This window comes from Panthera pardus, unplaced genomic scaffold (genome assembly GCF_024362965.1).
Source record: "Panthera pardus isolate Hobbes unplaced genomic scaffold, ASM2436296v1 HiC_scaffold_15, whole genome shotgun sequence".
Taxonomy (NCBI): domain Eukaryota; kingdom Metazoa; phylum Chordata; class Mammalia; order Carnivora; family Felidae; genus Panthera; species Panthera pardus.
In genome coordinates this window covers 64,368,072-64,381,868 of record NW_026526710.1, presented here as the reverse complement: position 1 = coordinate 64,381,868, position 13,797 = coordinate 64,368,072, and the positions used below count along the sequence as shown (strand labels likewise).

Genomic DNA, 13,797 nt, shown 5'->3' with positions numbered 1-13,797 from the left:
TTTTATTACAATATCATTACAGGTTGATGTTTACAGATTGGTTTACACTGCATGTATTTCAGGTAAGCTGTTTCCAACAACATATGGGAAAGCAGAATCATCACAGGGAGGGGCTGCCTACAAATCCAACTTTTGCCTGTTCACTGAAATGCCAGATAGAATTTTGACATTCACGACCTTTAATTCTAATGAGCCTGTATACTCTTGACCTTATCTTCTCGACCTTTTTCTTCCCTAATCATGTCTGTACCTATCTTATTGGGGTCTACAGCACTGTCACTAAACACAAAAACAAAACCTGAACATTTTTTAATTCCATTACATGCTTAGCACAGAAGCTCATATGGTAGGGGGTTACCCATGTGCTGAAAGAAAGTGAATTTGGGACACCTGGGCAGCTCATTCAGTTAAGCGTCCAGCTCATGATTTTGGCTTAGGTCATGATCTCATGGTTCATGGGATGGAGACCCACACTGGGCTCTGTGCTGTCAGCATGGAGCCTGCTTGGGATTCTCTCTCTCCCTCTCTCTCTGCCCCTCTGTACTCTCTCTCAAAATAAATAAACTTAAAAAAAAAAAAAAAAAGAGGAGTGCCTGGGTGGCTCATTCTGTTTGGTGGCTCACTCTTGATCTTGGCTCAGGTCATTATCTGTTTGTGAGATCAAGCCCCATGTCAGGCTCTGTGCTGACAGCGTGGAGCCTGCTTGGGATTCTATCTTTCCCTTTCTCTCTGCCTCTCCCCTAAAATAAATAAATTTTGGGGCGCCTGGGTGGCGCAGTCGGTTAAGCGTCCGACTTCAGCCAGGTCACGATCTCGCGGTCCGTGAGTTCGAGCCCCGCGTCAGGCTCTGGGCTGATGGCTCGGAGCCTGGAGCCTATTTCCGATTCTGTGTCTCCCTCTCTCTCTGCCCCTCCCCCGTTCATGCTCTGTCTCTCTCTGTCCCAAAAATAAAAAAAAAAAAAAAAAAAAAAAAAAAAGTTGAAAAAAAAAAATAAATAAATAAATTTTATTTATTCAAATAAATAAAAACTTAAAAATACATATCTGGAAAAAATATTTAAGAAAAGAAAGTGAATTTTAAAATACATATGCTTTATTTACTAAAAAGTTTCATTTTTATAGTCAAGCAGAAAAGAAAATAAGAAAAGCAAAGAAGTTATATATAAAGAAATTACATATAAGGAAACTATAGGAGTGGCCTCTATACCCGACTCGGCCAGTTCTAGAGCTCAGGAGGACTTCAGGTTATAACGTATCGGGTAAGGCCTCCCCCTCGGACCTCGGAGAGCCTCCGGCAGTGTCGTAAGATATTCAGTATTACATGAAACCGCTTGTCAGCTTTCAAAGTTGTGAACTCCTTTATGTCCGCTTCCACTATAAAATAATGACCTGAAAAATAAAGATATTTGTGCCAATTTTCACGAGGACAACTTTCAAGATGAATCTTTAATGTGGTACAATGTGAATATGAATAACATTAATCATTTTTACTATTAGGCAACTGGAGTGAGATGCGGTATTCTTGCTGAAATAATCATTGTTCAACTGCAGTTGCACAATGTTTGTGGTAGCATTTTAGAAATGCACTCATCTGGTGGTACCCACTTTCCAAGAGGGAATATAGTATAGTGGTTGAAAGAATGAAACCCCCGTAGCTCTATCCCTTAACTGGCTGACCTTGGGCAAGTATCTTAAGTTCTTTTTGCCCAATCTGCAAAATGGGAGTAATGGTACATACCTTGTAAGATGCGAGGACTAAAGCTCTCAGTACACTATCTGGTACATGTTAAGTGCTATGTAAGTATGACCAAGTGTTTTTCATTACTATTCCAATTCTGAAAACCCTGGGTATAGTTTCATAATAGACTCTAAAGCCATGTTTCTCAGCCTCGGAACTACAGACGTTTCTTTTCTGTGGAAGCTGTCTTGAGCACTGTACTAAAGTGTACTTTAACAGCATCTGTAGTCTCTAGATGCCAGTAGCACCCCCACCCTAGTTGTAACCACCAAATTATCTCCAGAGATGGTAAAAATGTTCCTTAGTGGGAAAGCCACCCCTGGCTGAGAACTACCTCTCTAGATTTAGAATTTTCTAGAATAAGTTTTGTTTCTCATGAGTTAGTTACATTCCAAACGGCTGACGTGCACACATACATATATATGCTATCATTTTTACCTTTGGTATCCTTTGTTTCTTCATCAATAAATCTGTGATAGAGATTTCTGGCCACAGAACTCATACACTTCTTCGGCTGATATAGGATCTTGTATTTACTAACTATTGCCTTGTTGATTTCTTTAATAACATCATTAATTTGACAATAAGTTAAGCGGGATTTCATGTACCTGCAAATAAGTATATGATTCATTTTTTAAAAGAATCATTATACAAAATCATTTTCTTTGAAAAAATTTATGATGACTTTATACAGTAGCAGCTATTAGAACTCTTTATGCCAAAAAAATGTATATCAACTTCCAAATAAACCACACATCTCAACAATTGACAAATTAAAGACATACCACAACGTATCAGTTGCTTATCTTCCCTACTTACACCTAGATATATTAACCTCCATTACCTACAGAAATAATACTACAATTTAAAATAAGGTCTCAAATACTGACTCAAATGGACTGGTTAACTGCAAGCCAGAGGTTTAAACATTTTTTAAATGTTTGTGAGCAACGGAAAGAAAAATTTAAATGTTAATAAATTAAATAACTCACACCACTCTAGTTTTCTGCAAACTTATCTGTTCTGAGAAAGAAAGAAAAAAGAAAGGAGGGGGAGGAGGAGGAAGGAAGATGCGCAACAAAGGCCACAACAGAGATGGTAATTCCCATCAGGACACAGAGCAGATCGCACAGGATGATGGCAGAGAAGAGGGCTAGGGGTGAGTCAGAGGACGGACTCCACCCCATTGAGCACTGGTCTTTCTCTAAATCCACTCTTCCAATCCCTTCTCCCCCTTGCTATGCTCCCCGTCACCTATAGTCTTAGAATATAAAAACAGGAGACTTGATTTCTCCGTATACACCAAAACCCAAACCCAATGATCTGCCTCAGTTTTTCCCTTCAACAAAATGTGGGTTCATTATGTGAAACACTGCCCTTCTCTTCTCTCCAAAGGGACAGATTTGTTTCTTTTTTTTTAAATGTTTATTTGTTTTTGACAGCAAGAGACAGAGCGCGAGCTGGGGAAGGTCAGTGAGAGGGAGACACAGAATCCAAAGCAGGCTCCAGACTCTGAGCTGTCAGCACAGAGCCTGACGTGGGGCTCGAACTCATGCCACAAGATCATGACCTGAGCCAAAGTTAGACACTTAACCAACTGAGCCACCCAGGTGCCCCCAAGGGGGCAGATTTCTAATCAAAACTTATTTAATATAAAATAATACATGAATATGTTTAAAGGAAAATGTTCATATAGATCAAAACACATTTTCATTGTTCTTTTCTAAATTCATTTTTGCTGTTGTTGTTTCTAACCACAATTCCCACAAACTGTTGATCCCACAAACTACCCCCCGTCCAAAATAATTCCTTTAAATCCTCTGAACTATCACCTTAATTTCCTCAATACCTGTCCCCCCTCTTCTGCCAATGTTCTCCACTTTAACTCCACCCTCAGTATTAACTTTTTAAAGATAAATAAATGAAAGCCCCATGCCTGGAATACATTCTTCCTTACCCCAACCTTCCAAGTCCTCTCATTCACTAAATATCCCCTTAGTTTAAAAATGAATACTCTGGGCGCCTGGATGGCTCTGTCAGTTGAGTGTCCGACTTTGGCTCAGGTCACGATCTCATTAATTTGTGAGTTTGAGCCCCACATCAGGCTCTGCGCTGACAGCATAGAGCCTGCTTGGATCCTCTGTTTCCTTCTCTCTGTGTCCCTCCCCTGCTCTCTTTCTCTCAAAAAATAAACATTAAAAAAAACCCAAAACTCTACCATGCCTATTCTGATTTCCTTCATCTCTTCATGGAAGCATTTTCTAAAAACCCATCTACTCTACTGATCCTCACACACATTTGCTTTTCCCTTTAGCTCAGCTAATGAGCAACAAAAATAACAATTTAAAAAAATGAATAGCGCCAAACAGAATTATCATGAAAATAAAGCAATCATAAAAAGAAATGACTGACCAAAAAAAATAAAGATTAAAGAGAAAGGTCAGTCTCATTTTGATGAAATGTAATACAACTATTAAAACCCAAGTTTACAAGAATAGCTAACAATGGCAAAATGCTCATGATAAAAAAGGAAGTAAGTGGTATTTACTGTATAACTACATTGTTGTCATAACAATCAGAAACAACCTATTATATACGTGAAATTAAATAAATATCCGGGTGGCCGAATTACAGAGGAGTTATTTTCTGACATCAAATATTTTCTAACATGTATTATTTGTATAATGGAAACGTAGTAAGAAATGCAGTAATATAGAGCCAAGAAATTAAGCAAAGCCCTGGAACTACATTAGTTTAAAAACATGAGGTTCCATGACGGGCTCTCCATTACTGTCCTCTGTAAAGAGCAAAGACCTTCCTCCAGGGAAGTTATCTGGTCTTACTCGCCCCTGTATTCTCCTCAGTGACCCAGGGCCTGGAACGAGCATGTGGCAGAAGTTGAGTAACAAACAGAAACCAAACACAACACTTGCCATTCCAATTCTCACACCTACGCGGCACGCTTTCCTTAAAAGTACAGCGAAACTGAGGCTACTTCTAAATTTTTTTTTTTTTTAACGTTTATTTATTTTTGAGACAGAGAGAGACAGGGCATGAACGGGGGAGGGGCAAAGAGAGAGGGAGACACAGAATCCGAAGCAGGCTCCAGGCTCTGAGCCATCAGCCCAGAGCCCGACGCGGGGCTCGAACTCACAGACCATGAGATCGCGAGATCGTGACCTGAGCTGAAGTCGGACGCTTAACCGCCTGAGCCACCCAGGCGCCCCCTGAGGCTACTTCTAAAATGTAACTGGATAAATCTCTATCACAAAATGGTCCTGGAACTCAGCAACAGACTGACCCATCTCTAGATCTCGCTATGAAAAGAGGTTTGACAACTAAATAAAAAACGATTTTAAGCATCTTTAAGAGACTTCCTGCATTTTCCTAGTACAATGTTAAGACTATTTTAGAAAAAAAATCAATATTTGAACACAGCATACTATGAATATAATCAAGCTTTATGATTTAAACAATCATGTACGTCGACCATTAAAGAGTTGAATGTTAAAATTTATCTTAAATACTTACGCTGGAATGCCATTAAACTCATCGGAAGTTATAAATGACATTTCTTTAATACTTCTTTGTTCTTTTGGGTGCTTCTTTGTGGGTGCAGGTTCCTCAACTTTGACTGGTTCTCCAGGGTCAACATCTGGCACATTAACACTAGGGAACAGAGATACACACAGTTGTACAAGTGATGATCAGAATTCCGCAGCATACTAGAAAGTTTTCCCAACTGAAAATACTCAGTAACAAATACAAGATTCATCTTGTGATTGTTTTAGTCATTTTTTGCTGCCCCAACTCCTATGGTTCATGAAGATCTGAATAGTGAAGAGAACACTGAAAAATTAAATCCCCAAATCTTCAGTAACAGAATTATATTTATATACCCCAAACATGGTGCATGCAGTAAATATGCTAACCATCTTCACCAGTCATTCCTCTGGCTCAAGTCAGTATGTGCAAAGTTGAACTTATCTTAACCTCTCAACAGCTTCTCTTCCTGACTCCCTATTTCTGGATGTAGAAGCATCAATCAGCTTCTACTTCTATTTTTCTAATTTATCCCATTGGTTGCTAGTATCAGTCCCTGCCTGTTGCAGACTCATTTTAGTTGCCAGCAATGAGCATGGAACTCTTGGATTCAGTCCTACCCAAATTTTGGAGTCAGTGAGAAGCCTAATATAGCTCCTACCCCACTAGCAAAGAGTCTAGAAATAGGCTGTAGCTTCTGGGTTATTTAGCTGCCAGGGAAGGAACAGACCCTTGTTTCTAGCAGCAAATGAAGCCATACTGGCTCAACTGTTCCAAAAAAGAAATGGGTTATAGGAAAGAGGAGATCGAACCCAGGAGTGAGTGAAGGGAATCCCAAGAAAGACAGGGAAGTGAGACCCCAAGATGACAGCTGAGCACCAGACACAGGGCAACCAGGCCTGACTGAGGTGGTAAGACTGAGGATGGCCGTGTTGTGTGTTGTCAAGATGAAGATGCCCAATGCTATGGTCCCATCAACCTTCTATGAGTGTTAACATGAGACATCATGGTGAGGTTGGCTGACTTTTCTCTGTGCTTATCTTCACCAAGTGCTAAGGAAGCTCATGCTTTCTCCTTCATGCCCTGCTGTGAGTATCAGCTGAAAAGAACCATTTCCACCTGCAGAAATGTTCTGCTTTGACTTTGGCTGAAAACTGAAACTAAGCCATAGCGAAGTCAGAAGAAGAAAAGTCCTCCTATTCCCCAGACCATATTCCTGCTGGATATCCAACGTCTAGTTCACACTACCATCCTGGCAGATCTCCTGTGATGACCTGTGATCCTAGCATTCATTCATGACCTTGCCCAGCACTTTCTCCTTGTAGGGAAATCGCAGGGCACCCTGACCATGCGAGGCACTCTGTTGAGCTTATCTTCTTCTGGAGAACTCCAGCCATCAGCAGAAATGTGGCTCTTCTACATAGCAAGGCCTGTGCCTTCCTTTAAGTTTTTCAAATTTAAACAGTATATTGTTTATAGAAACACTCAGGTAAGAGTATGATTATCATAAACACCAGGATGACTACCTCTTTGACAGAGGAAGGGTCTGCAAGGGAAGAAGGGTTGTAAGGTACCAGGAATATCCTATTTCTTAATCTGACTGGTAGATACACTGATGTTTGTTTATTCTTCTTCTTTAATTTGCACAAATAATGCTTTAGTCACTTCCTGTGTGTGTGTACACATATATATATATTTCAAAAGTTAAAAAATTTTAAGTTATCCACGGCGTGTACTTGGAACCCTGGAAGAAGAATCCAGAAGCCTAGAGAGGTGGAGGTGGTGGAACCCTGGAAGGGCAAAACACAGGAGCTCTCAAATCACACAGACAAATGATGATGGGAGATGGCATTCAGAGCCAGGCAATGAGAGCAGAAGGGAGGCCAGGGACAGACAAAATCTTGCAGGGACAGCAGCTTGGCTGAGGGCTACAGAGAGCAAGACAGGCTGAAGGCACGGAGTTCCCGTCCCGGTGATGGGCGGAAGGCAGCAGGCATGACGGGTGGGTAACAAAGAACCAGTCAGTTGAGCCTCGGACACGCACAGTTGGAGAGAACAGCTCATTTATCAAGCTCCCAGCAAGCAATTAAAACAGCAGAATCAGAGGTCACGTCAAGGCTGGAGTTGGACATTTGAGAGCATTAACAATGGTGTAAGGTATGCGTAAGCAAAACTCAGCAAAACTCAGCTGTAATTTAAAGGAGGGCAGCCAAGTCAGAGACACGGGACAACAAAGCACCGTGGCAGAGCAACAAACAGAATTTCAGGAACAGAGAGACAGAGAGATAAAATCTGAGAAGAAGGATCAGGGCTAAAGGGAGGATTTCTTGATGAGTTTCCTCAGTGTGGTAGTAATAGCAGCCCAGAGCCAGGCTCAGGTCAGGGGCTCTGCGGCAAAGGGGAGGCACAAGCATATACAGGCAGGGTACACAGCGGGGACACGAGTTTGAGGGGGAAAGCGAAGCCAAGTTTTTGGTTCCTTCGGCTGTTTTTAAGATGGGACGTGTATGAATCTTATTTTTACCCTAAAACAATGGTTCTCAGGAGAGAGACTGTCCCCTAGAGGACATATGGCAATGTCTGGAGACATTTCTCATTGTCACAACCGGCTGGGGGCGGTGAGGGCGCCACTGACGCGTAGTTGGTAGGTAGAGATCAGGGTTGCTACTGAACACCCTCACTATCCTCATAACAAAAAATCATCTAGCCTAAGAAGGCAACACAGCCGAAGTTGACAAACTCTGCTCTAAGGGAAAGAAATGAGAAAAAGTAGGAAAAAAGAGCCTAGCGGACACTCACCCATGGGAAAGAGGGACCACATCGTCCAGAGGCAGCAGAATAAGACTGGGGCAGACAAAGCGAAACACTACTTCCAGTGTAAGTGACAACAACACTAACACTAACATAATCACTAACAAAATCACAAGCACATGAAAACGCAAAAGAGAGCTGAGGTGTTTAACAGTTTTATAAATGCAGACAGCAAGAATAATTATAAATACACTTACAAGTTCTGGGTTACTGTTACTTGAGGCAAATGGGGAGGAATGTTTTCTTTGAGATGTTCCACATCTTTATAATCCTCTTCGAGAGATGCACAGAGTTCCTAAAATTTAAAAAATGCTCCCCAATAAGCGGCTGTCCTGCCTGTGTGTGTTTTAAGACATTTTAAAGAGCACAAAAGATTCAACCACAATCACCATGACTGGGAGTGTTCAGAACACAGAAGAGGTGGAAAAGCACAGGTAGCGGCAATATTTTTTTAAGAACCCTTTGGTTTCTAGAGCTGTTTTTTGGATGGCAACATTGTATCTTTCTCTACTGTTTTTTTGTTTTTTGTTTTTTGTTTTCAGAGAAAACTGCTATAATCACATTACAACAGCTAGGGTTGACATTTAACTTCAGCCTTGGCAAGCAACTAAAAAATGCATGAAAGATTTATGTTTGTCATTCCGGTAAATTGCCTTTGTTGACTTAGCAAACCTTCCCCGGTGTTATCTGTGCAACAGCACCAGGGCGACAATGCATGCCTGGAACGCATGTACGAGAAGCTACACAGAACGATTTCCACTGCTGACCTGCATAATTCTCTAGTTTAATGGAAATTTCCACTGGATCATAATTGCTTGTGTTTGTTTTGTGTTGTCTTTATTTTACCTTTCACTAGAACTTGAGGTTATGAATTCATGCAAATGTAATAAGAAAAATACTCTACACCTTCGGAGCCCTGTCATCTGACTCTCAATCAAAACATGAACAAAAATTCTACGTAGGCTTCACTTCTAAATTTAACATTCACTAGACACACACTTAACTTTGGATACTCCCAGGCAGGTTAGAACTGAAACCAATATTGGTTTCTGTTTTGAAACCAATCTCTCTCTCAAAGGACATCTCTCTTTCAAAGAGCCAAATGATGCTCAAGCCGCTAATTTCATTTCAACTAATAGTAGGATAGGCATATTCATGCCCATTCCTATGAAAAATCTTTACAGAGCTTAAGGATTATGAGGCTGAAAGGGTCCATAGAGGCCCCTGTTCACTCCCACTGAACACATCAATGGCTCTCAAAGCGTGAGGCAATGATGGACAAATTTGAGTATTTTCTCAGAAGTGTACAAGCACTTTCACTAGCTTAGTCAATTAGAAAGCTTATTTAGAGGGGCGCCTGGGTGGCTTGGTCGGTTAAGCGTCTGACTTCGGCTCAGGTCATGATCTCACGGTCCGTGAGTTCAAGCCCCGCGTCGGGCTCTGGGCTGACAGCTCAGAGCCTGGAGCCTGTTTCAGATTCTGTGTCTCCCTCTCTCTCTGCTCCTCCCCTGTTCATGCTCTGTCTCTCTCTGTCTCAAAAATAAATAAACGTTAAAAAAAATTAAAAAAAAAAAAAAAAGAAAGCTTATTTAGAACAAAATGGTGTGTGAATGGGGCTCAAGTTTTTCTTGAGAATCCTTGTATTACATTTTATAGAACAGAGAAATGCAGAATGGAAGGAACCTAAGAAATAGTTCAGTATGCCCCATTAATTTCCAAATGAGGACAACAAGACCCCAAGGCGTAAGATGGCTTTCTCAGCATGGCAGAGGGTGCTAAGGGCAGCCAGAGTGAGAATCCACATCTCCTCACCCCAGGGCTAGTGTTCCTTCCACACCACTCTACCAGATCATTTGTTTCAATTAAAGCTACCAAGAATTATTCAGGAAATCTTCCTTTTTAGTAAAGTTCAACTTCAAGAAGAAAGAAACACCTGTGGAGTTCTGGAGTCCTTTATATTAATACAATGTAAATGACATTCTATACCATTAATAATAATTTACAAATCTAAGAACATTTGAAAGTATCCTTCAGAATTCCCTGGATTAGGCAATTTGTGTTTATTGCCCTTTTGTTTCTTTACTGAAAAAAATGTTACCTTGAGTGAATGGTTGGTTTGTTCTTGATACTGAATTTCCAATTCCAATTTATTTAGAAGTTCATTTACTACAATGATCTCATCTCCTATTTTATCTAATGTAGTCTTCAAGGTAGGTTCCTGACCTATCAATAAACAAAGATAAAATGGCAAATAAAATATATAGAAGACTATTAACAAAACTGTACTCTTTAACTCAATTGTACCCAATTAAACTCTTGGACCAGAGCTTTACTTTAGATAGAGATGCTTAGGGGAAGAGAAAGGACTATTGTTTCAACCCTAGGACCTGTCTCCATGGATAATCTTAAGATCTCATTTCTAAGTAATTGGAAGAGAAGGAAGGGAGAGGTAAGTACAAAGCGTCCCCCGAGTCTTCTGTTTCTGGCAAATTCCTCCACCATAATAAAACACTTAGAAATGCTAGATAAAAGAAACACCCTTCTACATGCATAGCTGAGCTTTCATGAGAATAAGGTAAATCCCCAAGGGCTTCAACATGAAGGCAGACACACAGACTAGGCAGTGTGTGTGAGTCAGTGTTGCAACAGCCCTGACTGGGGGTGCAGAGGAAACCTGGGGAGAGAAGGCTGCCAGTCTCAGCAACCTAACACATTTGGTTTTAATGGGGATAAGAGCCAAGGCTTTGGGACTTCAAAGCACAGGGTGTTAGAAGTTAGAATCCCAAATGAGGCTTCTTCATGGGATATATCTTCAGCGAAAATGTAAACCTTAGAATTCTAATCACTGGCCAGGGAGAGAAGCTGATGTTTTGGACTGGCCCTCAGGGATGTGTGGAAATGAGGGAGAGCTTCTCTTCAGAATTTGTTAATAGCGGCTTGGGATTCACTTGGGTTTGAAATTCATATTTACACTATCCACACTATTCACTAAGCAGAAAAAGTAATATAAAAAGTCACAGGCTAGTAATCAGTCTGGGGCACTTGAAAGAAACAAACACCAGACATCTGTAAAGTAGCATGCTCTAGTATTCCCAACCCCACCTCCTGGCACCTCTCTCTAGCTCCATAGATTTGAGGATGGGAAAGCCAGAGTCTCCTCCTCCCTAGAAATAAAAGAAGTAATAAAAAAATTTTTTTTAAGAACAGATCAAAGGCACAAAAGAAAAACTATTCTCATAATCAAATCTTTCCATCTTTACTTCTAGTAACCAATGAAATACACATAAACAAAAGCGTAATTAGGGAGGCAGGAAAAAAAAATAAACAAAAGCACAATTTGACCCTATCCGTAGATTATGAAAGCAGAAGAGTGAAATGGTCAGAAGATTAAAGGCCTAAAGTCAGAGATGCCAGTACCTACTTTAAGGTTACTATGAAGATAAGTGAAAAAGTACATGTAAGATAAGTTGAACACTGTGCCTGGAATCTACTAAAACATTCAGTAAATGCTAACCCCTACTCATCATTATAATGACAAACAACATATAATTCTACCTAATAGAGCAATGCTAATTGCATTTGACAGGTTCATAACAACTAGAAGAAATTAGTAAGTAAATGAGAGTACTGATGTCTCTACCAAGATTAATTTCAGGGGATTAAATAACTAGTTTCGATACACTGGTATCTCCAATAACTTTTAGTCATTCAGGGCCTTATCTACTGATCTGTAGAAATATAATCAACTGAGCAAATACGCTACTTTTGATAGTAGTAATCTAGTACATTACAGCAGTCAAAAAATGTGTGGCAAACAAGTTACTGGGCTCTATTAAATAAGCTATGGAACCAGAAAGTCAAATTATTCTTCCCACATACACATGATGGTTACCCGGTATGTAGTAATCTAATAGGTCACATTGCTTCGGTCAGGTCTCATGCTTTGGTGGGGTCATTTGAATTCAAGCTTTAATAGTTTTATAGATCTCCAAATTTTAGGTGTTTATCCCACAATAATCACACCTCCAGAAAGAGATTCTAAACAAGTTATTAACACACACAAAACCAAGCAAACAAAAGGTTTAAATTATCAATTCATACTACAAACTACAGAAAAGTTCACCACGATGGTGCCAGCAGATAGAATTCTGCCTATCAGTAAACCTTAAGCTTGCCTAGAGTGGACTGGGGAGCTCATAATTTTTATAAATAACATTTTCCCAGACTTGACAAAGATCACCTATTTCTTTGCACTGTCCCTGCCACATCCTTTCAGCACTTCAACACATTCTGGTTCCAACCGCCAAGTTTCCTGACCTTAAAAAACTGGACATTTTCAATTGTTTGCTAGTCATACACACAGATAAGCTTCCTCCAAAGTAGATTGTGAGATGGGTTATGGGCTATTTCTACCTCTGTGGGTGTTTTCCACTTCTATATTTCTCCCTTACCTTTCAGTATCTCCATTTAGGTTTAGAACCACAAATGCCCCATAACCTTCAAATCTTACTATTGTGCCTTGTGTATCTCAAAAAAACATAAGCAATTAAGTCTAATTAATATCCAGTTCATTGTTCAATATAACTGGCATTTTAGTACTTTCTGCAATAGTCAAAATATTAATGCTGGAGGGCTTCAAAAAAACACTACTCAAAAAGTTCAAATTACTGGTCACTTAACTAGGTAGGTGTAAGATATTGAAAGTGGAACAATAATTAAAATGCATTATCTATGTATAACATCAGTGAAATCTGTTCTACTTACCACAGTTTCTTAATGACAGCATTCTTTTAATATTGCCAATTTTTTCATTAATATGAGAGCATAACTGTTCCAGGTCTGAGGAGGCCATCCTTTAAGCCTCTGAAGAAACAAACACACAACCATATTTACCAAGAAAAGGCCAAATTTCTGTTCACTTTCAAAATCCAATAATGGTAAATACGCATTTCTTGAAAAGAAAGTACAAAAACTCAATTTCTTTTAATTTTATAAAATTCAGTTTCTAAACACAGTCCAGCACCTGTCTCTGACCCTTCTGTAATCAACGCATCCCAAACCAAAGTACAGGGAATTTACGGGGACAAATGCACTGTTTACATATAATGACAACGTTGTGATCTTTAAAAATGCAAAGTACACATGACTTTTAAGAAAAAACACAGTTAAGTGCACAGAAGTAGGTCCAAGTAAGCATGTCTTCCATGCTGTGGGGGTCTGGCGCTTTACGGTTTGGGGTCCATAAGAAGGCAGAGGGAGGGGAAGGAAGGGAGTCAGTTAATCACTCGCTCCGAGGGTAGGACAGAGTATCTAAAGCAACCACTCCAGCTAACCGAGCGGTGGAAAGACAAGGCCGGCTCCACGGCTCCGCCCGGCTGCCCCGCTCCCGCACTCCGCCCCAGGAATGCCTATCGCCGGCTCCCGAGGGCACGACCCCCAATTCCAACCTCGAGAGGGTTCGGGAGCAAAGCGCCCACTCACTGCGGGTTCCCGAGCCGCCGAGCCCTTGAGTCCCGTCTCGGCCAGAAGCCCAAGATCGCGAGACGCGACTCAGGGAGCGAAATTCAAAGGGCCCGCCAGTATCCGGCGCCACGCAGGCGCACTTCGGCGTTCCCGGAACGCGGGCTTAAAGACAGTTCGAGTTACGGCGCCTTCCGGGGCCGCCCCTGAGCGGGGGGAAAGGGCGGGGAAAGGGCGGGGCTGAG

At 40.8% G+C, this 13,797-nt stretch overlaps 1 protein-coding gene across 1 annotated transcript; it reads right to left on the bottom strand.

Moving 5' to 3' along the window:
* Window positions 1-1,071: 1,071 nt before the first annotated feature.
* Window positions 1,072-13,690, bottom strand: SKA1 (spindle and kinetochore associated complex subunit 1). Its single transcript, XM_019464046.2, has 7 exons — window positions 13,540-13,690; window positions 12,857-12,955; window positions 10,191-10,315; window positions 8,290-8,387; window positions 5,270-5,407; window positions 2,177-2,346; window positions 1,072-1,389 (listed from the first exon to the last, which is right to left on the bottom strand). The coding sequence occupies exons 2-7, from the start codon at window positions 12,942-12,944 to the stop codon at window positions 1,241-1,243; spliced, it is 768 nt and encodes a 255-aa protein (XP_019319591.2). The 5' UTR covers window positions 12,945-12,955; window positions 13,540-13,690; the 3' UTR covers window positions 1,072-1,240.
* Between the last annotated feature and the right edge of the window lie 107 nt (window positions 13,691-13,797).

Excerpts from the sequence above, each read along its gene's own strand:
- SKA1 (XM_019464046.2), bottom strand. The coding sequence starts at position 12,944 with ATGGCCTCCTCAGACCTGGAACAGTTATGCTCTCATATTAATGAAAAA. Across the intron at positions 8,388-10,190 it reads AAACCAACCATTCACTCAAG|GAACTCTGTGCATCTCTCGA; the intron begins GTAACATTTTTT and ends TTTAAATTTTAG. Across the intron at positions 2,347-5,269 it reads GAGTTTAATGGCATTCCAGC|GTACATGAAATCCCGCTTAA; the intron begins GTAAGTATTTAA and ends ACTTATTTGCAG.